This window comes from Pempheris klunzingeri, chromosome 2, assembly GCF_042242105.1.
Source record: "Pempheris klunzingeri isolate RE-2024b chromosome 2, fPemKlu1.hap1, whole genome shotgun sequence".
Classification (NCBI taxonomy): domain Eukaryota; kingdom Metazoa; phylum Chordata; class Actinopteri; order Acropomatiformes; family Pempheridae; genus Pempheris; species Pempheris klunzingeri.
Window position 1 is genome coordinate 6,458,948 of NC_092013.1, and position 22,634 is coordinate 6,481,581.

The 22,634-nt window shown below is 43.3% G+C and overlaps 4 protein-coding genes across 5 annotated transcripts in view; 3 read left to right on the forward strand and 1 right to left on the reverse strand.

The window, feature by feature from the left end:
• The window catches only part of LOC139212604 (paxillin-like), a 33,805-nt gene extending 18,021 nt beyond the window's left edge, over nt 1–15,784 (forward strand). The window contains exons 2-11 of the mRNA XM_070843079.1: nt 1,779–1,960; nt 2,096–2,181; nt 2,717–2,856; nt 2,979–3,168; nt 3,904–4,051; nt 10,218–10,376; nt 11,338–11,511; nt 12,727–12,808; nt 12,915–13,063; nt 14,366–15,784. Of these exons, the coding sequence (XP_070699180.1) occupies nt 1,779–1,960; nt 2,096–2,181; nt 2,717–2,856; nt 2,979–3,168; nt 3,904–4,051; nt 10,218–10,376; nt 11,338–11,511; nt 12,727–12,808; nt 12,915–13,063; nt 14,366–14,632 (1,577 nt within the window). The 3' untranslated portion in view covers nt 14,633–15,784. The remainder of the gene's footprint in view (nt 1–1,778; nt 1,961–2,095; nt 2,182–2,716; nt 2,857–2,978; nt 3,169–3,903; nt 4,052–10,217; nt 10,377–11,337; nt 11,512–12,726; nt 12,809–12,914; nt 13,064–14,365) is intronic.
• Nucleotides 1–22,634, reverse strand: part of LOC139212536 (transforming acidic coiled-coil-containing protein 1-like) — a 98,643-nt gene that overhangs the window by 1,370 nt on the left and 74,639 nt on the right. The gene's annotated exons all lie outside the window — the stretch shown is intronic.
• LOC139219566 (uncharacterized) lies at nt 5,360–8,416 on the forward strand. Its single transcript, XM_070851480.1, has 3 exons — nt 5,360–6,382; nt 7,353–7,622; nt 7,943–8,416. Exons 1-3 carry the CDS (start codon nt 5,894–5,896, stop codon nt 8,414–8,416), a joined length of 1,233 nt encoding a protein of 410 aa, XP_070707581.1. The 5' UTR covers nt 5,360–5,893.
• On the forward strand, nt 19,469–22,128 carry rplp0 (ribosomal protein, large, P0). 2 transcript variants are annotated; one of them, XM_070844862.1, is made up of 8 exons: nt 19,469–19,489; nt 19,778–19,884; nt 20,007–20,182; nt 20,420–20,507; nt 21,015–21,161; nt 21,297–21,482; nt 21,587–21,727; nt 21,907–22,128. In XM_070844862.1, exons 2-8 carry the CDS (start codon nt 19,831–19,833, stop codon nt 22,057–22,059), a joined length of 945 nt encoding a protein of 314 aa, XP_070700963.1. In that variant the 5' UTR covers nt 19,469–19,489; nt 19,778–19,830; the 3' UTR covers nt 22,060–22,128. The 2 variants fall into 2 exon arrangements, with proteins under 2 accessions (XP_070700963.1, XP_070700971.1); XM_070844870.1 differs by lacking the exon at nt 19,469–19,489 and having other exon boundaries at nt 19,778–19,904.

Here is a 22,634-nt window from a genome sequence, read left to right on the forward strand (position 1 = left end):
GTTTCAATTATTCTCGATAAGCTTTTCTGCGATTAAGAATAAAATTAGATTTTACTTGATCTATGATTTGGTTTGTTTGGTTCATTTATGGTTGATTATCATTTTTAAAATTTTACGCTATAGGGTTTATGAACTTCATATTGACAACACTGTTGTCTCAAATACATTGGTAAAATACGTACTTTTTAAAAAGAAAACGTTTGTAGTAATAGTTTATTCATATGAGGCCTTTCTTGCCAGAGCAAGTTTGTTAAATTTAGGGTTTTATTTTTTAGCACTTGTGAAATTCTGCAAGAGAAACTAAACCCTGCTGTGGTGAGTGAGGGCGCTAAAATAAGCCCAGGTATCCAGTAATACAGTCTGCACTCTTCATTAAATCCCCTATAATGCTACGTGTCCCTCTACCTAGTGGTTAGCGCTGCTAAATAAGTGGCTGTTTTCTTGGCCCGTGTTCTTTACAAAATACTAAATGACCCCTCCATGCAGGGACGGGACCTGTTGCCGTGTAGGTGGTAAATATGAGCACGGATGACCTGGTCGCATGACTCTGGGAGTTTAGACATGTCAAGACTCCAGGAAGACGAGGTTCAATGAGTAACCAAAGGAGTGGCTGTGACAGTCTGCATGATTCAACTTTTACAACTACGCCTCCTGTGATGTCAGTGCACATGGGCTTTTGACCGATTGCGAAAGACGCTGTTATTATTTAATCACGTGTTCATGCAAACAGAAGCAATGATGACTTGTTAGACGTTTTGCAGGGCTGAACACTACATATGTAGGAGTGAATCCTGGAAACAATGGGGGTAATTATATATATTAGTATGTATTTATATACTGATGATTATTAAGATATATACAATAACTTTGGTATAATTGAACAGGATTCGTACAAAGTCTTGAAAAGAAAATGCTTTATTTTCAACATAATCTAGTTTTTCATCCACACAACCACCCATGTAAATGAAAAATCTTTTAATATTTGAAATGAAATAAACCGTCGGCATTCAAACTTCAGACGCTACCAGTGATTACAAAAGAAATGTCACCCCCAGTGTGATATGACCAGCGTGGCTTGTACAGAGTCTTCAAAGTTTGGAAAATGTTTAACTTTGATTTAATTTCTTTGATTGAATGAATTCAAATTTGATTTTTGATTTTCAACATAATCTGGAGTTTCATCTCCACAATCACTCATGTAGACAAAAAAATCTTTTAATATTTGAAATGAAATGATCTCATAGTCGTATTTGTTTGTGTCTCCTGGTGTCCGATATTAATCCTCATCAAAACATAAAATTAAAGTTAATATGAACAGTTCGTAAAATAAAAAAAGAGACAATATACACTGATTTCTGGTGATATGAAGGAATTCTTCTTATATTTGTAGTAACAATTCATATGTGATAATAAAGATTTCAAGAATCTTGACATTTTTGGTTTAGGTACCTTGAAAGTGCTTGAAAAGTGCTTGAATTTTGCTCTTAGAAAGTTGTACCAACCCTGATTTTATTAGTAATGCAATAATGTGATGCAGTGAATTAGATACATGAAAACAAAAGTGACTTCATCCCATTGGTGCAAAAAAAAAAAGTAAATGTAATGTTGCCAAAAAGCAATATGCTTATTGATTTGCAACAGTGGCAAGAGATATTAAACAGATCTCATTATAGCAGTAATCATTGAACCAGTTGACACGTTCCTCCTCCTCACCCTGTCTGAGCATGTAAGAAGCTTCAGACCTGTGTGATTAAATCTTTGTTTTTGTGTGTCTGCAGATGCTTTGTTGGCGGACCTTGAGTCCACAACATCCCACATTTCCAAGCGCCCGCTCTTCCTGTCTGACGAGACCGCCTACTCCCTCCCCGTTGGGGGTCAGACCCAGCAAGACCTCTGCTCTCCACCCCAAGTCCCACCCACTCCCTCTGAGCAAACCCCAAACGGACTAGATGAGACAGAGGTAAACACACACACACACATGCTGCTGTGTAAGATGAATTATTCTATTAAAAACATAGTTTATGTATGATCTAATCATGTGAGTTTGTTTGAGATAAAGGGTGTAATGAATAATGACTTCACTTCCTCTCCTCAGTCCGTCAGCTCAGCTCAGAAAAGTCCCTGGTCCAGAGATAGTAGCAGCCCAACCCAGCCCATTGGTGAAGAGGACCACGTGTACAGGTAAAAGGTCTAAAACTGTCTTAAATCCAGTTTTCAAAGGTCTTTAAGTAATCTGCGGCTCTACTTGTGAGCTGCATTGTGTTTTTGCCATGTCCCAGCGCTTCAACCAGTCACAAGAGTCTTAACACAGGCGCTACATACATCACATGTAAAGTGTAAATTTAACGAGACATGTATGACTGGTTGAAACCAGTAAACTTAGTTAGAAACTTTGTAAACTTGAACCCTCAAAAGTGAGGAAACTCTTTGGGAGTGTACGTAACTTTACTTGGTGCCTCTGCTGTGAAAATCCTCCACATTGTGCCAGTTATGGGGAGGCCATTAAAAGTTGGAACATGATGTCTCTATTTCACAATTTCATTTTGACACATAAGTGAAACCATTAAACTGGAGATCTCCTTTTTTGATTTTGGCTTTTGACACATTGTGGAGCCTGAAACGCTGTTCAGATGATGCCTGTGTCAGAATTTAGCCACATTCTCCGTCTGTAGCTCTCTTGCTGATGAATGCTTCTTCTTCTCTCCGCTCTGCACAGCTTCCCTAATAAGCAGAAGAGCACTGAGTCATCAGGTGTCGCCATGAACTCGTCTTTGGGCAGCAACCTGTCTGAACTGGACCGCCTGCTGTTGGAGCTCAACGTTGTCCAGCAAAGCACCCCTGCGTTCCCCACAGAAGGTACACACAGAGACTACTTTACAGTTAACATCATACTTATGTCTCTCTATGTTACTATCTAAATTTGACTCTTGTGGTTTCCGTGAAGCAGATTCATTCAGCATTTATGTTTTTTGTAACAGAGGAAGCGGCTCCCCCGCTGCCAGCCAGCAGCGTCATCCACCACATCCATGAGAACGGAGTCTCCACTGCAGGCAAGGTCGCTCCGCCTGTACTGGAGAAGCCCAAACGCAGCGTTCGAGGAATAGAGGATGTACGACCAAGTGTAGAGAGCCTTCTGCATGAGCTGGAAAGTTCTGTGCCCTCACCCATGTAAGCAGCACCTTATTAACACAACACAGAGCCTATGCCATTGCCTGCAGTTGTTCAAGAACGTTATATTCTGTCTATTACATGAACTGCCTTCTTATTTATGTTCTCCAGTGGTGCATAGACCACTGAAAATCTTTACTCAAGTGAAAGTCCAATTACTACTGTAAAAAATAACCCAAAACTAAAAATTATATTTTAATAAATCAACTAAAACAGACAAAAATTACCAAATCAACAAAATCTGATCCGTCAAATAAAGGTGTAAGTAAATGCTACATTTAAAAAGTAGATTACTGGCTCAAAAATGTGCTTGTGTGAAGAGTAGAAGTACAGTTAAAAAAAAAAAAAAAAGGAGCATGAAAAGCACTCGTTCCCTCCTCACCGCTCCTAAAACTTTCAGTAGCTGCTCCCTCCGTTCATGCGGACACATGATGTAGGTCATTCCTCAAGTCCGCTCCGTCTTTGGTGAAAATGCTTTTAAAGTTTTTGCACCCTCATCTTGTTTTGAGTTGTGCAGAGATTTTATAGATGTGGAAGATTATAAAAACAGGATTAAGGAATATTTGACCCCAGAGTGCACAGGCCCTGTTACTGAACACTGACAATTCATTGTTTCAAGAAACTTTTTATGCTGCCATCTTGGCCAGGACATTCCTGCTATGATAAAGGTTTAATAAAAACATTCAATGTGAAACGCCAATAGATTTAGTTGACTGTGTTGTTTTCCGTCCTCAGTCCCACACCATTGGTTGTGTCAGACGAACAAACAGATGGACAAGAGGAAACACCAGCGCAGCAGCAGGCCAGGATTTCGGCCTTCTCTGCCACACGGGAGCTGGACGAGCTGATGGCCTCCCTGTCCGACTTCAAAGTCCAAAGCAATGTGAGTTTGGTCCACCAGGTTCGCTCAGGTTCGGCGTTGTGTAACTGATATTCACCACAGTTAAATTCATTGCAGAGACACATTGGAGCAGATTGATTTAGTTCACTCTTTTGTTTTGTGATTCCTGCTGCTGGCTGTGTTTCACATTAGAAACGGTTAAGTTTTACTACAACAGATATTTTACTGTTTTACTGTTTTTCCATAGATTTCACTTTACACCTAAAGACCTAAATGTAGGGGTTGCTGCTTTTATTTTTGTGTTTCTTTTTCTAATCTGATGTTTATTTTATACCAACCTATGTTTGTGTGAACAAAAGATTATAGAACAGACTAATAAGTAACGATCAGCTTTAACTCAAACTTAACTTTAAAACACCAGACACCAGATGCAAAATCAACATACGTTGACAACATATAATACAATTCAATATACTTTCCCATGAAAGCCCATTAACACACACATACTAATGGCATATTTGAACCAAAGGTTTTTACAGAAGAAAATTTGGACATCTCTTTTCATCACTCCATATATCAGAAAGCACTATCAATGGCCATAGAAAACAATTTTGGCCATGTTTTTGGCTCTGAATTATATATGAACACACTCCTCTGTAAAAACCTTCAGAATATAGATAGAATAAAACTGGAAAGTTTAGTTTATGTAAAAGCTGCTAAAGTGGAGAAGAAGAAGAAAAAACTCATTTTGATATAACAGCCTTTAAATGTGGATTGTTACTGTTTTCTTTCTACTTGTCTGAAAGAAGACATGTTATGGGGGTAAAACACTCCTAAATCTCATAATTGGCCGGCGCATGAGAAAACTATCTCTGCCAACAGGAACAGTTACTATAAGACAGTTGAGTGTACTCTACCCTTTCTGTTCATTCCCTTTATTCTCAATGTGCCTTTCCCCGATCTCTTTCTCTTTTCTCTACCACTGTGTTTGTCTTGTCTTAAAACACTATGATCATTACGTCATTGCTCCTGATTCAGTCCGGCTCTCAGTCGTCCGTGAATCAGGAGGCAACAGATCCGTCGTTGGTAGCTGGTTCACCAGTTATCCAAGCAGTAACTGCCCCATCTATAAATCCCAAAGTTGGTTCAGTAGATGCTCTTCTACTTTCTAGTTACACTACTCCCTCCTCCACCCCTCTTCCTCTGGAGCTCCATATAGATGAAGATGGTTGTTCAGCCCCTCCAGCTTCAGCTGGGTCCACTATAGTGGTTTCATCATCCAAGAGTCTTCAGTACTCCCAGATCCAGCATATAGATGATGGAGGCGGTGTCAACTCTGAGATCTCACATGTGGAGAGCCTCAGTATCTCCAGTACCATAAAACCTTCCAGTCTAACTGAAGTCAGCCCAACACAAAGTCCTAGACCAGCACCAGCTGCCAGGAGCTCCAGTCCAGTAGTTGTTTCCAAGAGCCAGAGTCCTGTTACTGTGTCCATAAACCCAAGTCCCATTCTTAGAGCCAAGAGCCCTCGTCCACCTGATTTGAAATCTTCCAATCAAGGCGAGTCATACAAGAGCCCAAGCCCAGTCCCGAAAAGCTACAGTCCAGTTCCTGTAAGTCATAGTCCAGAAGCAACTGCAAAGTCTGCTAGTCCGATCCCGGCCCCAAGGCTTTCAAGTCCAGTTCCACAGAGAGCAAGTCCAGTGACAGTCCCTAACATCTCTGGTCCGATCCCAAAGTGTGCTAGTCCGGTGTCAATTCCAAGACTTTCAAGTCCAGTTCCAAAGATATCCAGTCCTGTGACAGTCCCTAATCTCTGTAGCTCACCAAGTGTACCCAAGACTCTTAGTCCTGAAACATTGCCAAAGACTGCCTCCCCAATAATGCTGCCGCGGATTTCAAGTCCAGTAACGGTTCCAAAGAGCCCTGCTGTAGTCACCAGAAAGACGTACACAGTTGCAGGCACTAGCAGTCCCAGGGCTTCACCAGTTCCTCTTGCTGCTGTGCCATCAAATAGCCCACCTTCCCCTCCTACAGACAAGCAGGGAGAGGAAACACTGGATTTAACATGGCCGTGCCGAGAGCCTTTACTGGAGGATACTTTAAACAAACTCTTGGCCCCAGACTCCATCCTAGCACATCAGAACCAGCCACCTGCCTACATAATGCCCGGAGATGAAGACAGATCCTGGGAGGAGGAAGACGGAATTTACCCTGATCTCAGCCGAGAGGGAACCCTGACACCCATGACTGAGTCCAGCTGGATGGATGAGTGTTTCACCCCCTCCACCTGCCCCGGGACACCCGATGCAACGATGGAACTGCCCACACAGCAGCCCTCTGCCGTCGAGCGACTATCTGCTTCTGGCCAAGTAGGACGCTCCACCTGACTCTCCCAAAATAAGCTGCTGGCTTAAAGCTAGAGAGGCTTTCGTACCTCACGTGGTCTCTCTGTTATTAAGATATTAGTTATGTCTGGCAGTAATGGCAGGACGGCTGTGTCATAATTGTTCAAGCAGAGTGTACCTCTGGTTGCTGAAATAGCTTATTTTGGGAGAGCAGCTCCAACAAATACTCAAGGAGCTGTGCAACAACGATAACACCACTAAAACGTCTTGTTGAAGACAAACTTCTCCATCTATGTGGTGTGATGCATGTGGTGTCATTGTATTGCAATTGCAAAATGTCTTGGGGGAGAAATCTCCCTGTAGAGACTATTTGTGGCTGATGTTGAAAGCTTTGCTGAAAGGATTTTTCCGCACGCCCCTACTTGCCTCAATCGACATTACTGTGTTAGTCACAGGGCCTGGCCTGTCATGTTGGAGAGGATGATGCAAAGAAATGTGTGTTAGATCAGTGATGGCGTCAACACAGAAACAGCAGGGTGGATATTTTTCTTCTTTGCTAATGCGTATAGGCACCAGGAATGTGCACATGTAAATAGAAAACATACAAGAACGTTGCTTTGTTGATCTTTGGCGTTGCTTTGGCACGTGCAGACTTATGTGCAAGCATTTTGTGACAGATGTGTGTTGGCTCCACTCCACCTATCCAGCATGCTGTGCCACAGATGTCCAAGTAGCTTTAAGTAGATCTGACATGCATTTGAATGTTTTGGAAGGATGTGCTTTGCTTCTGCAGGCAAGTTTGATTGGAGTGCCAGACAAAACCTCCATTTTGACAAAAAGATATTCTGGAGCCGGTGCTTGAGCATTTTTACCGCTTGAATGAGAGATCCTGTGCTCGGCCTGTCCTGCTTGTGTTTGCCAACCCAGCACGGACTTTTCTGGTGAATGGCACAGCATTAGTTTCCCACACCTCCTTGTATCATCTGCTTTTCAGCTCAAGTCGGTTATCCGCCGCACCAAAGAGACCTCCAACGTGCATCCAATGTACAGGGAGGGAATGTTGCGACGCAAAATGGGGCCGATCATTGTGAATAAGAGCAACTCACAAGACCGGCTCATTCAGGAGCTGCAGGGTAAACTCGGAATTGGGCGTACGGAGCCCAAGCGTAAACATCAGCCAGATGATTGGCTGACAGAGGGGGTCATCGTCATGTCCAACCCACAGCGGACACGGGAAGAATGGGCCCATCCGTCCGTGGATAAGGTAGAGGCGTGCAGCAGGAGTCAGTGCTGTTCACTGGTATTCTGGGACAACGGTTTACCAAAAGTTGGATATGATTCGTCCCTCTGATTGTTTAGATTATGCTTGTTTGGCTTATGGTCAAGAAATTAGCTGGCACATATTAATGTTTCATCATTGTCATAAACATTTATTGATTTTGTCTTTGGCAGTCACTTTAAACAGTTTAGTTTGTGGTGCTTATTTTGTTTCTATTCTCTTTTCCTTTTTCTATTCTGACTCCTGTTTTTGTGTGTTATCTGTTTGCTCTCCTCTCTCTTTGCTGTTTCCTTCTTTCCCCCCAGATCGTCATCCCTCCAGAATCACCTGCCCCCCAGAGAAAAGTCCTCCCCCCTCTGCAATCTCCCCCAGCACCCAAAAAGCCACCCCCAGTCAAGCAGACTCCTCCGCCACTACCTCCCCCGCCACCGACCCCTCCCCCTCCCAGAGAGCCAACCCCTCCTCCCCCCAAGGAGCCAACCCCTCCTCCCCCCAAGGAGCCCACCCCTCCTCCCCCCAAAGAGCCCACACCTCCTCCCCCCAGGGAGCCCACGCCTCCTCCCATCCAGCCCCCACCATCACCCAGCCCCCCTCCCAAGCCCGTCACGCCACCTCCGCCTCCCAAGGTCTTTGTATCAGTGGGCTGTCAGACCGAGTACGACCCCATCTTCCCACCAATGCAGGCACGGATCCCCTCTCTTCATCTCTCCCTCTCCTTTTTCTCTGACCTCATCCTCTCTTTCCACTCTTTCTTTCAGCCGCTTTCTTCTACACCTTGAGTTGTTTTACTTCACCAGGTAGCGGTAGCGCCTCCATAATCATGTGAGCTCTGTAATCGTCTCTGTTTTTGACCCCTGCCGACCACTCATGCCAAGTTGCAACAGGTAGCCTCTATAAAGCTTTGTCTGAAATCCAGTCGGTGTGGGTTATGAGGGGCGCTGACATTCAGGCTAGAGAGACTGAGCCCCTTTTCTAATTCTGACATCTGACGGCGCCAAGGGATGTGTGGTCAAAGCAGAGTGGAGACTTGAAGAGCTTAGAGGCAAGAGGAGTGTAACCCCCCCCCCACATGTTCGCGTTACACTAACTGTCCTTCCATGCGCAGGAATGGTAGACTTGCGGTGCAACTGAAACCTAATCTGCCACATGACAACAGAGTTACCACCACAGTTATAGCATCTCCCACTCTCCCACAGGACTTCCGTCAACAGGGCCAGCAACACTTTAAATACCAGCATGTTGAAGTCGAATATCATGTACATCACATCTTTTAGAGTCCATGGTGTCATTACAGAAGTAGTTTTAGTCAAGATTTGTAGGAGTAGGAGGTATGAGAGTGTAATAGCATTCAGGTCAAAGGCCCAGTGAGATGCCCTTTTAGTGTGTGTGTGTGTGTGTGTGTGTGTGTGTGTGTGTGTGTGTGTGTGTGTGTGTGTGTGTGTGTGTGTGTGTGTGTGTGTGTGTGTGTGTGTGTGTGTGTGTGTGTGTGTGTGTGTGTGTGTGTGTGTGTGTGTGTGTGTGTGAGCAGAGATGCTATTTTCTCTCCCAGTGGAACGTAAGAGTCATGAAGCTCCAATAACCACAACATCTGAGAGGGTCTGTGTTTGCTTACATTACAGTCGCCAGACACACATTCATACACACAATACTGATATTAGAGAGTCACCATCACAGCCTGCAAACTGCAAATGGATGAGGGCTGATGGGATTTTATTTTATCGTGGGTTAATTTGCACATGGCTTTTTCAGACGAGACAGACGGATAACCACCATCTAGATCAGGGGTTCTCACAGTTTTGGCGACCAAGTGCCAATTTAAGGAGCCAATTTAATTGAGTGACGGCAAAAAATGTAAACATAAAAGATAATAATTCTTAAAATTAATTTATTAGTGTGAATGCTGCTGAGCAGAGACAGACAGAGAGAGAGAGCTTTTCACTTTGGTAGTTATGGGAGCAAACTGTGATTATTATTGTTGTTGTTGTTGTTGGTCTTTGGTGGTGGTAACAATGATTATCAATTTGTTCTACATCAGCATAACTTCTCCTACTTGTCAGTTTTATGGTGCTGATCTCTACTTTTCTTAGTTGCCTCACTTTCTGGCTCCATCGCCGTCTCCATCGCTAACTTTAACAGCACGAGCACTGATGACAAAATGTGGTTCCTGTGGCTACTTTGACACAGTAGCCGGTTTAGTGTATCGTGCTGCAGACTGTTGAGAGTGAAAGTATTGAGATGGACTGCGGGTGACGTCACGTTCAGGTGCTGCAGTTGTGCATCTAGATTGTTCTCTTGTTGTACCGTCAGCGATTCAGGATGGCGACTTTAGTAATGACGATTACAAAGACAATAACATGAAAGAGTTGTATTAGGTTTAAATTATGTAATACGACAAGGAGGTAAGTTAAAAACATCATGATCTAAAGCGATGAGGACATATGCCGAACACATGAGCACTGAATTAGTACAGACGTGCACAAACAATGACCTTACAACCAATGACTGCAAAACTTGGACCATGGCTCTGATTCTACAATGAATGGTATAGTGAAACCACTTTGTCTCCTCCATCGCCGACAGATCCAGTCCCAGGGTAAGACGTCTCCCACCGGTCCCCCCAAACCAGCCAACAAGCTGGACAACATGCTGGGAAGCCTGCAGTCCGACCTCAACAGACTCGGAGTCCAGACGGTGGCGAAAGGCGTCTGCGGAGCCTGCAAGAAACCCATTGTTGGACAGGTGGTGATAACACTGAATCACACACACACACAAGTCAGAACACGTTCAATTAAGACTTCGGTTGGTGCACATATTGAATTTAAACTGCCTGGTTTTAGATAGACTTATGATTTATGTGGTATAATTTACAAAAGCAAATAGGCTTATAAAACATCATCATAGCATTTAGTCAAGAATGTGGTTAAGAGGAAGCTGTTGAATTGCACCAGACTCCACTGAGAGAAACAGTATAAATTACTACAGAATAAATGAGTTACTGGTCTATTGCTGCCTCGATCCGTTAACTTGATTGTTATAGTGTTACTTTGATGCTTGAAATTATTAAATTATTATTATCTCTGTAGGGATCCTTTCCATAATGTTGTCAGACACTTTGAATAACAGTGTGTCAGTGGTAAAAACAAGCACTTTTCGTGGATATATTTTGATGATTTCATTTGCCGAATGGATTACGATACAGCCATTTCAGCTTGTTTCCCGGCTGAGACGACCTACTGGATCAATTCCAAAGCTTGTTGTGCTTATCAGTCATTCTGAACCCAAAATATGAAAAAAACAGTTTTAAAATACTGGAGTAATCCTCTTAAGGTCCCAGCCAGTCAATTTATCAATTCAGCTTTAAGCTCAGCTGTTATTTAATTGGCAACCAGTAAGTGTAACAGTATATAACTTGAAGCTTTTCTTCTGTGTTTTAACATATACCTACCTGCCTGCTTACTTTGAGACTTTAATTTTTTGTGAATATCATCTTACTGAAATGGACGGGGGCTACTTTGCATATACAACCATAAATAAATAAATTTTTCAAATTCATTTTTTAAACATTGAGATCTGCATCTGCTGCTGTTGGCAACATCCCCTTTGCTTCTTGCATGCAAGGCTGCAGCGATTATCTCTGCTGAGCCAGGTCTTTCCCTTTGAAGCTCATTTCAATTTAATGCACTGTGTCTCCCCACGCCAGGTGGTGACCGCCATGGGCAGAACGTGGCACCCTGAGCACTTTGTGTGCACCCACTGCCAGGAGGAGATAGGCTCCAGGAACTTCTTTGAGCGCGAGGGGCAGCCTTACTGTGAGAAAGACTACCACAGCCTGTTCTCACCACGATGCCACTACTGTAATGGACCCATACTGGATGTTAGTAATGCATGCATTAAAACACACACACACACACACACACACACACAGGCAGTTTACCATGGATAGGGTGGATAATGATATTTATTTATTCATAACTTAATGGATTCAGGCCTTACTGGAAAAATTACTACATGTTGGAAATTGTCTTTATTTCTCAAGCCAGAAGACATTTTCAGTTGATGACGCACACACACACTCAGGCAGGCAGCAGTGGAGGTGGGGGGACTTGAAGTTGTCTTGTGCATGCAGACTGACCAACTCACATCTCGCTGCTCTTCCCTCTCACTTGTTAGGGCTCTGTTTTATCCTCAGAGAGACACACTCCCGTCGGGGGTCTTTAGCCTTTGCTTACAGACACACACACACACACACACACACACACACACACACACACACACACACACACACACTGCCAGAGGTAGTGGAAGTGAAGTAGACAGTAGACATTAACCTGGGGAAATACCAGCATGAGTAACAGCTGCATAGATTTCCTCATTCACTTCTTTTTTTTCAGTTTCAATTTGAATTTCTAAATGAATAAAATAATGAAAAATGTGTTTAAATTAATTCATTTAACACATTTAATTGTGTTAAAGTTCATCTGATTTGCTCAGTTTTTTGATTTGCTTTGATGATGCACAATGTACATGCAGTGTTTTTGTACCCTGTTGTTATGCTTTAGGTTTAGTTGCTCTGCATCTCCATATACAGATAATGAATTATGTCAGCCCCCCCCCCCCCCTCCACGTCCCTCTATAAAAAAACCCTCTTTTTCAATTTTGCACCCTCTGCTGGCAAAACTAAGAATCACATGTGCGCTTAATCATAAACGGGGGTTTTTCTTAGTGGCTTGCTGTCAGTGATTGTTGCCCTGCTGCAGAAACGTAGCAGTTGTGGATGTTTTGAAAGCTTGTTTTACATGGACAGTATCTGCTGCTTCCAGCTGAAGCTACTGAAGGTCTGCCAGGCCTGGAAAACATGAGGTATCAGTCGTAGCTCTTCAGCACCTCCCATCTGCCTCTGTGGACTTTGGCTACCCTCTCCTGGCCTCTGAAATTCTGATGTGTTAGTCTCTCTCCTAAAGACAAATGTGCATGTTCATACTGTTTGCTGACTTTCTCATACATCGACATAGAAAACCACCCTGTTTTTGTTTGTGGGTCATCTTTAAGCAAACTCTGACTGATCATTTGGTTGTGGTGTGTTTCACAGAAAGTGGTGACTGCTTTGAACAAGACCTGGCATCCAGAGCACTTCTTCTGTGCTCAGTGTGGAGCTTTCTTTGGACCAGAAGGTACCGACTGCTCATCAATTAATAACGCAGCACCTGGCTGGTGTGAATTTTTATGATCAAAAGAAGCATGCGGAGTGAGTGACTGTGTGTCTCTGCTGCCCTCTAGGTTTCCATGAGAAGGATGGAAAGGCGTTCTGCAGAAAGGACTACTTTGACATGTTTGCCCCTAAATGTGGTGGCTGTGCTCGGGCCATCCTGGAGAACTACATCTCAGCTCTCAACTCACTGTGGCACCCCGAATGCTTCGTCTGCAGGGTGAGTGTCTTGACATGTACCAGGTGTGCTCGGCCTGCCACATCCTGCATTTACAGATGACGTTACACATTATGAGATCATTCAAAATAAAGCTACAGCCTATTTTTTTTTTTACATATTTTGGTTTCAAAATGAATGATAGATGTGTCGGCAGCTGAGAACAAGTGGCAGGCAGGAAGTGTCTGACAATATTACAGAAAGGATCCCTCCAAAGATAAACCTTTAAGAACCTCCTAGTTTAACAAGAATCAGCTGTTATAACCCTCAAAGCTACCAGACTCGTTTGACAAAAATAGTAATTTTACATGAGAGTCTCCCGCTGCACCGATTGGTCAAGTTGTTTGTATTTTAGTGTGACTTTGGTGTTTTTAAGGGTTAGTTCAGATACAAGACAATATTTGTGCAACACACAATAATACAAACAAACTAACCGCCTGAGGCAGCAGTAGTCTAGTCACTCCTGTGTTCTACAAGGTAACATTACTGCTTTTGTCAATGGAGTCTGGTGGTTGTGAATAGCGCAATACAACAGCTTTTTCTGGGTAAACAAAAAGTATCTTCCAGGTCTACTTCTGTGGGGATCCTTTCTGTAATGTTGCCAGACACTAGGAATAACAATCTGAACCTGTCAGTGGAAAAAACAAGCACTCTTGATGGACGTACTTTGTTTTGGGGCAATTGCCTCAAGGGATTACAAAATAGCTGTAACAATCTGTTGACATGTAGAAATAAGGCCCAGGTTTAAAAATACTGGAGACACCCTTTAAATTAAATAATCGTTATGCCGTGAGTTCAGTTTGTTTGACTGTGAAAAGAGGATTCATTTTCATAGTATGTTAATTTTACATGATATTATATCAGCATTTATGTGATTTTCAGATTAGGGCAGCATGGTGGTGCAGTGTTTGAGCCCTGTACCTTTCTGTGTGGAGTTTGCATGGTTAATTGGTAATTGTAAATTAATGAGTGTGAGTGTGAATGGTTGTTTGTCTCTTATGTGTTGGCCCTGTGATTGGCTGGCAACCTGTACAATGTTAGCTGGGTTGGGCCATAGATAATGGAGAATGTCTACACTGAAACAAATGAATATTGGTTTTAATAAACACTAACCTCAGATTTCAGCAAGAGATTTATGCACAGTACAGAATCAAATACAGAACACACAGCCAATCTTAATGTCATAATGTGTAACGTCATCTGCAAATGCAGGAGCCCGAGCACATCTGGTGGCTACACCTTCAGTGAAGGTGGATAGTTTGTGTTAATTCATCATAATAAGTTCTATCTCTTCTGATTTTCCAGGAGTGCTTCACACCATTCGTAAACGGCAGCTTCTTTGACCATGACGGCCAGCCGTACTGTGAGGCGCACTACCACGAGCGGCGCGGCTCGCTGTGCTCCGGCTGCCAGAAGCCCATCACCGGCCGCTGCATCACAGCCATGGGCAAAAAGTTCCACCCGGAGCACTTTGTGTGCGCTTTCTGCCTCAAGCAGCTCAACAAAGGCACCTTCAAGGAGCAGAACGACAAGCCCTACTGCCAAGGCTGCTTCATTAAACTCTTCAGTTAGGGTGTGTGTCTGTGTGTAAACGCGTCTGCACATTTATTTACATGTCTGAATGCACGTGTGTATGCGTGTGCGCTCACATGAACAGCATGTGTGAGTCAGTGAGGTGGTTTTTTTTTAGACTGAGGGCGTTGGTGCGCTGGTGGATGACATCATGAGGGTGAGAAATGTGTCCGACTCTTTGACCCCTGACACTGCAGGGACTTCCCCGGCTGTCCAACCTCTCAGGCTCAGCGTTTCACACTTTTGCTAAAGACATTTTTAACAGAGCCCAAAGAGATTTTTATTTGGAGTTTTATTCCTGTGTCCAGCAAAGAAAATACGTTAATTTCCCCTTGTGCGTGTGTACATGTATAAAGCATATGAGCGTCGAATTAAGACTTCTTCGGAGTCTGTATTTGTAAATGAGTTTATTCCCCCAGTGCAGGGCGAGACCCTGCACCGTACGGCTGTTTTATGCATGGACCACAGAGAGCTGACTGAAGCAGGTTTAGAATATGCTGAGTGGTGAATACCCAGTGCTTGGCCGATGAGTGTCGGAATGATCCATGAAAAAGATGTATTTTTCTAGTAAACTATTGAGGTGCCATTTAAACCAATCTTGAAAACATGATCGTGCACACAGACACACACTGAACTCCTCCTCCTCCTTCTTCTTCACGTCTTTAAAATACCCGTTCAGACTCTTTGCACACTCCAAACACAGATCTCTTGATGAGACCGTCTTAAGGTGCATTTTACAGGATATTGGCTCCTTATTTTTCTACTGTTTTAATATTGAAAATGAACCCAGATGTTTTCTCATTTTCAGTGGACATCACATCCACATTCGTGTGCTCTTGTAACTTCAGTCAAACATTAGAAAGTAACCACATTTAACTTTTTTTTTTGTCCCCCTGTAGCAACTCAGAGCTTCGTTTTTACTACTGCAAAGTGTGTGTTGTGTCATTCACGTTAATAATGTTCAATTAAATTTAAACAGAGTAGATAAATAAGATTGATATATGTACAACGGTTATTAATGTTTAACTTACAGTGCAATTTAAATCAAGCCAAAAGAAAGTCGATTGTCTTTACTCCAGTTTAGACGTGGAGATTTTACTGCTGTATGTACCAACACAGAATTACATTCAGAATAAATAATGTTTCAGTTCAGCATTTCTTCCACGTTTTACTGTTGCTACTGTTAGGACTTTATCACTGTATTAAATTCTATTAATGAGGCTGGTAAACATGTAAAATATGGTTGTGCATTTGGAGTAGAAAAGCATGCTTTCTTTTATCTGGAGGTTTATCAGCACCACCTGCCAGCTGCTGTTACAATCAAAACCTAAATTTCTATACGTGTAATGTGCTCAACTTTGTGACAGAACTGTGTTTTGTCGCCGTTTTGATGAAAATATATATATTTTTGAGCTGTTTGGGCTCACACTGATATGCAAAGAGCTGGCTCTATTGGCAAGTAGGCTAACAATAGTTTCCCCCCGCTCTCACACACACAACACCTGCCAGCTTCTGTTGGACTTGGAAGGAGACGCAGCCCTTTTAGTATTTTTATTACGAGTGGCGAACTAAGATCCTGCTGTCTGAGGTGATGTCAGCGCTTGGCTTCCAGGTGGAGGCTGGACGTTAGCGTCAGCTGGTCAGGAATCTGAATACAACACCGAGCCAGGGCCGAGCCTTTAGCAAATCTATGTAATGACTCATTTCAGATTTATTTTACTTGTAGCTCTGTTTTGTTTTGCCACATAGATGAGACAATGTTTGATTTTTTTTAAATAGAAAAATAGAGTCTGCACACTAGATCATGCTCCCGTGAACACTTATTGCCACCACGTGACTCTATTTTTCATATTTATTCTGACCAGCACCGAGGATCTGTTGTGTTTGGATGTGCGTGCTGCCACAAACTCTTCTTTTGCATTTTAATTTTAATACTACTTGTCTTTAACGTTACTGACTACAGTAAGTGTGCAGAGGGTGAATACACAGTATCCACATTCAGATTATTGTTACCTTGAGAAGATGTTTGCTCTTGTGCCAAATGTGTCAATGCAATAAGGTCTTATACACTGTGGAGTTCTCGGCCTTTCCTTCGATTTGACTCTTTGCGGGTTAAAGTGTGGGAGAGGCTTTGTCTGCTGTGGTGCATCTTAACTCCGAATACCCAAAAGTTTACACTGTAAAAGACGAGGCAAGAAGAAAAACCTCCTGTACTGAGTCAGACAGCAGAAAGTGTAGTGAGCACTTGTAGCCGATTCAGATTTACAGGAAGAAGTAGGGGAAAATGAACAGGAATAGTGAGTTAATGTTGCCCCATGTATGTTTATCTGCTTACAGTATACTGCCTTATAGTTTCTGCTTCTGTCAAAGAATTCATTTTTTTAAAAATCTAAGCCTTTTACTGTTAATGAGATTAAGTGAACTTTGCTCTGTAAATGGAGACATTCATGTGATCTTTTACCATTTGAATTTTCTCATGAGTCGCACATTTTGCTGGCTCTTTGTTTGGGTGGGGTGTAAGCCTCTGCGGGTCCTGATTCCTGATTGATTATTATAACTGCTGCAAATAAAACAAGTCCTTTATTTCTGGCATTTGTTTGTCTGAAAAGTGATTTTTATTTTTGTGTTTGTTTGTCTTTTCATCAATGCTTTTACAATTCAGTGTTCTACATTAAACCAGATCAGAGTGTAAGAAATAAGCAAAGTCTACAAAACATTCATTTCAGTCATGAGGTGTTACCTTTCTCAGTGTGATGCATAACAATATTAAGTCGAGCCCCACAAAAGCAGTCTGTTTACATAAAGGTACAAAATAAGAAAAAATATGAAAAAAAAGTGCACTTCATGTATAAATAAAATTCAGGACATAATCTGAAAAAAATAAACTGATAAAATTAACTTCATTTTGTGCTGCAGAAACAATCTTCTTTCTGATCTCCTTAATTACCTCATGCCTCCCTTACTTTTATTTTGTGTGTCCTCTGTCAGGGTTTGACCTCCAAGCTGGAAACCACTGTACAAAAAGCACGACAGACTCCAAAATCCGAATGTGAGCATAAAATAAACTATATAATAAATCTCAGTGAGATCTGTGTGATTTTGTGGGTGAGTTTTAAGTAAAAGTGTGTACAAATTTTGAAAATCAAAGCCCCAGACATTCATTTGATCCCAATACGTTCAAACAACAATATGTTAACAATCCTGCTGGCCTGATAAAGTACAGTAGTTCAGTACACCTGACAAACACAAGGACAAAACATCACATCTCTCTGGCGAGGAGACGTTGTGACCTGAAGTCTGTACTTTGCGAGCGCTCGGAGCTTGTCAGTGAGCTTGGAGAGGTGCGGGCGGTTATCCAGAATCTCCAGGTGCTCCAGGTCCTGCAGCTGGTGGAGGTGTAAGAAATCTTTTTCTGGCACATGCTCATGGCGAAGTTTGAGGCGTCTGAGCCTTGGGAAAAGTTTTGGGATTTGAGCTGTGTGAGCTCTCAGATGTGAGGGCCAGATGTCTATGTGAAGGTGCAGGAGATTTGGTACCTGTGCTGCTACGTCTGCCATGTCTTTAGAGGATAATCCTGCAACACACAGCGTGAGGCTGGTCACCGTGGCTGGAATGGACCTGACATACTTCTTAACAGGTGGGCCCTTGGCGACGAGCAGGGATGACAGTTGAGGGAGGTCCCTCAGCCATGTTTTCAGGTGGCACACAGGTGATGACCAGCTCTCTGCCATCTCCATATATGAATCACTGAAGAAAACAGCAAGGCTTTTCAGGCCAGGCATCATCCTCATGGCGTCCTCTGGCAATGAATGATCCGAGCAGTCGATGAGCTCCAAACTGGACAGCTCTGAGGCACCAGTTGGACCTGGACTGGGTTTGGGAATACAGTGACTAACGAACTGCATATGCACACTGGACAATGAGAGATGCTTCAGCTTAGGCAGGCAGGTAAGTATGGAGTGGATCACCCACATAGTTTCTCCCAAGATCCCCATGTGATGACAGACCAAAGATCTAAGGTTTACAAACTGGGAGACAGCAGATATGAAGCTACCCTGTGCTGGAGTGGGAAATCTAACATCACAGATGCTGAGGTGGGTCAGCTGCTGGGGTTGAGATACTGTGAAAGCATCTAGCGAAAGAGAAGATCTTCTAATAGCCAGACGCTTCAAATGCGGAAAGTCCTTTAAGCAGTCGAGGCCCGCTTTGGAGCTTTGGTCCATAACCACAGTGGTGAGAGCAGGTAGAAAGAGGGCGAGCTGTCTCCAGTCCTTAGCTTTGGTGCTCTTCACCATCACACTGGTGACTTTTCTGCGCCGAAGAGAAGCCCAGAACCCCCTATTATATGCGCCATTTGGGAAGCTCAGAACTGCTGACCAGTCTTTCCAAAGAGATCCGTGGTCAACAAGATTTTTGAAGTACTTGCAGGACTCCCGGACGCTGAACTTGTCCGCCGTTGACAGATACCCAAAAACGTGGTTCCACACCTCCGACGGAAGCTGTAGAGCCGCGTGAGCCATCGTCTCAATCCTACATATACACTATGTTAACATTATATACACACTGTGCATGTCTGTGGTTTTACTCTTCAGTATAATCCCTGTTCGATGGGGAGAAACATAATTATTTACACCACATTAGTTACTTGAAGTTGATCCGGAACTTACTTAGTGAAGCGTTGACTGGAGGAGGATTCTTATTGGTCATTGCGTGGCAACAGAGGTGATTGACAGAACAGTCATCCAATGGTTGTGTAGCTGACGCCCATACTCTATTGTGATTGGCTAGCGTTTCTTCTATATATTCCTCACGCGGCTTTCCTCTTCCTCTTTCTTTCACGCGACCCTCGTACGCCTGGTAAGGACTTTTTCCTGCTCCTTTAAACGTAAAATGAATGTATATTGAGATTTTACTATAGTGGGTTGTTTGATTGCTTAGATAAACGTCTTATTTGCTGTACTTAAAGGTGTTTTGTCCTATTAAAAACGCGGTAGGGTGGTTTAACTCGGCGCGGCCTTTGCAGATTTTAGCTAGCTAGCTGTTAGCCGGCTAACGTTAGCTGTCGACCACATGTCGCTGTACCATGTTGAATGTGTTGTTACTGTTTCTAAAATACACATACTAACGTGTGGTGTTTGTCTGTAGATACCCCTCGTCTTTAAACCAGCTCTTAAGCGATCCTTGGAAGCACTGCAAAGATGCCCAGGGAAGACAGGGCCACGTGGAAGTCCAACTATTTTATGAAAATCATCGTAAGTAGGACTTGGCTTACGTAAGTTAATATTTACGCAATCTAATCTTATTTCTGACGTGTTTATTTGGATCCTTGTAATGAGACTCGTGTGTTGACGTACTTTGTCTTGAATTTTTTTAGCAACTCCTGGATGACTACCCAAAATGCTTCATCGTGGGTGCAGACAATGTGGGCTCCAAGCAGATGCAGACCATCCGTCTGTCTCTGCGTGAGAAGGCTGTGGTGCTGATGGGCAAAAACACCATGATGCGCAAAGCCATCCGTGGGCATCTGGAGAACAATCCCGCCTTGGAGAAGTAGGTCTGCTGTCCCCCTACTTTTGTCCCCTGTTCTTGCCTAGCAGGATAAGTTACAATGCAGCTTGTGCAGTACTGCTTTGTCGTTCCCCCTGCAAACATTAACCTGTCTCCAGCTATCCCTGTTTGTCTACGTCCCCGACAACCAGGGACGCAAGGTCTCAGACACCTAACATACTTCCCATTAGTAGAAATGTCCACCTGTTTGTGTATCTAACAGCCCATGTGATTTGACAGGCTCCTGCCCCACATTAAAGGAAATGTGGGCTTTGTCTTCACCAAGGAGGATCTGGCTGAGGTCAGGGACCTGCTGCTGGCCAACAAGGTGAGATTCCTCAATCTGACTACTGACAAGCACTGTGGGTTCATGTAGTTGTACACACCATACAACTTTTGGCTCTAGATTGCTGCTGAACTCTTGTGATTCGTGACCTCTTGAATATCAAATAAAATGGCCCTTAATCTTCTGCAGTTAATGCTGGCAAATGGCTTTTGAAGGCACAATGTCATGGCCAGCTGCAATCAGCAACACCAGAAGAGGTTGTCTAGTTAAAGCCTAGCACCAGCAGTCAACCCTCTCAGCATGCAGGATTAGTTACAATGCAGCTTGTGTGGTACTGTATTGTCGTTCCCCCTGCAAACAATAATCTGTTTCCTCGCTATACCTGGCTGTTGACATCCTTCGATTGCCAGGCACGTAAGGTTTCAGACACTGAACCAAAAGCTAAATCAATAACTTGTGTTGAGCCATTAATATTCATACCAGTCTTGAACGATTTCAGTTCAACGCTAGCGAAACAGAATACTAAACTATTGCACTCCAATGACCCAGGTGCCTGCAGCTGCCCGTGCTGGAGCCATCGCCCCTTGTGATGTAACTGTGCCTGCCCAGAATACTGGTCTGGGTCCTGAGAAGACCTCCTTCTTCCAGGCTCTGGGTATCACCACCAAGATCTCCAGGGGAACCATTGAAATCTTGGTGAGTTTGAAAAGTACATTGTGGTAGTTTAAATCTATGTCTGCATGACATGGCGCATTTGTCCTCACATTGAAAATGTCAGACTTATTCAGTAGTACAGGTGGATGTTGAACTAACCTCTCTTTCTCTCCCCAGAGTGATGTTAACCTGATCAAGACCAGCGACAAGGTTGGTGCCAGCGAGGCCACACTGCTCAACATGCTGAACATCTCGCCCTTCTCCTTCGGACTCATCATCCAGCAGGTTTATGACAACGGCAGTGTTTACAGCCCTGAGGTGCTCGACATCACAGAGGCTTCTCTGCATGGCAGATTCCTGGAGGTGAGACGCAGTGCAACTAAAACCTAATCTCACTCAAGATCACTTGTTTAATCAGGTCTGGAATGTGTACCTGCAAGTTGTCTCATTGAAAATCTCATTTTTAGGGTGTGAGGAACATTGCTAGCGTGTGTCTGGAGATTGGCTACCCCACTTTGGCCTCTGTCCCCCACTCCGTCATCAATGGCTACAAGAGAGTCCTGGCTGTCGCTGTGGAGACTGACTACTCCTTCCCCCTGGCAGATAAGGTATGCTAATTAACTGGTGGTGGTGCTGCTGGATCACCTTCAGAGAATCACTTTTGTTCAGTCAGGGTCTCAGATTACACTTTACGAGAATGCTTTAATCTGTAAGAGTTTGTAGTTTCTAACTGAACTTCTTTACTAGTGTAAATGGAAAAATAACATTTTGCCTCCTTCCCCCACAGGTCAAGGCTTTCCTGGCTGATCCATCTGCCTTTGCTGTCGCAGCACCTGCAGCAGCTGCTGAGACTGCTGCAGCTCCGGCTGCTGCCAAGGAGGAGGCTAAGGAGGAGTCTGAGGAATCAGATGACGACATGGGCTTCGGTCTGTTCGACTAAACTCATACAGCGAACAGAACCAAATAAGAGTCAAATAACACCAAGATTCAATAAAACACTTAAACTCCATGTGCTTTGTGTTTACTTTACAGTTATCTGAGATTGTGGGTGGTATAACTACTCATCTGTATTGCTTCAGTTGGTAAACTATTCTGTGGAAACTACACAGGGAACAAGTACTTAAGGTTTTTTTTTTTTAAATGGGGTTTAGCTGTTAAAATGGATGCATAAAGCAGTTTTTCTATTTAATCTCCAGAACAGGATTCAACATGCTGGTATCTTATCTGATTTTATTCTATTGCTGCTGTGGGCTAATCTGTCTGAAATGTATCTATAGCAGTGTGTTCACATTTTTGTTTACCTGAGGTGGTGATTTTATGTTCAGACTGAATTCAACAAGAGAAACATGTTTGAGTCAGCTGGGTGATTAAGGCCTAAATGACGTTTAGTATTACGTCAAACATTTTCACAGGAAATTGAGCACAAAGGACTTCCTGTTTGGGTGTGTCTACCTTCAAAATAAAACCTGAGTGCAGCGTGTGCTCATGGCCAAGTATGGAAATGTCCTCAACACC